Here is a 354-nt window from a genome sequence, read left to right on the forward strand (position 1 = left end):
CCGAGCCCGACTCGTACTCGCTGTTGGTGTCGTCGGGGCCCACGGGCAGGAAGGCGGGGCGGCGCGGGGGCTCGCGCGGGGGCTCGGGCTCGGGCTCGGGCTCCGAGGCGGGCGACGAGGCCTCCTCGATGGAGTTGGTGAGGTGCGAGGAGCGGCCGCTGCTGCTGCCGCCGCCGTCGCTACTCAGCTCCAGCTCCGTCTCCGAGATGGACGAGATCATGCGCCCCAGGCGCGCGCCGCCTGCATCCTCCGAGTCCGAGGACGACAGCTCCTGGCTGCTGCGACGGCCCCCGCGGCCGCCGCTCGAGCGGCTCCTGAGGTCGGCCTCGATGCCGGGATCCGAGGAGGGCGAAG

The 354-nt window shown here is 74.9% G+C and overlaps 1 protein-coding gene across 1 annotated transcript in view; it reads right to left on the bottom strand.

Moving 5' to 3' along the window:
- The window catches only part of MAPK8IP2 (mitogen-activated protein kinase 8 interacting protein 2), a 10,077-nt gene that overhangs the window by 7,296 nt on the left and 2,427 nt on the right, over positions 1–354 (bottom strand). The window contains exon 5 of the mRNA XM_021718975.1: positions 2–353. Within this exon, the coding sequence (XP_021574650.1) occupies positions 2–353 (352 nt within the window). The remainder of the gene's footprint in view (position 1; position 354) is intronic.

This window comes from Carlito syrichta, unplaced genomic scaffold (genome assembly GCF_000164805.1).
Source record: "Carlito syrichta isolate Samal-C Ts95f unplaced genomic scaffold, Tarsius_syrichta-2.0.1 Scaffold113497, whole genome shotgun sequence".
Classification (NCBI taxonomy): Eukaryota; Metazoa; Chordata; class Mammalia; order Primates; family Tarsiidae; genus Carlito; species Carlito syrichta.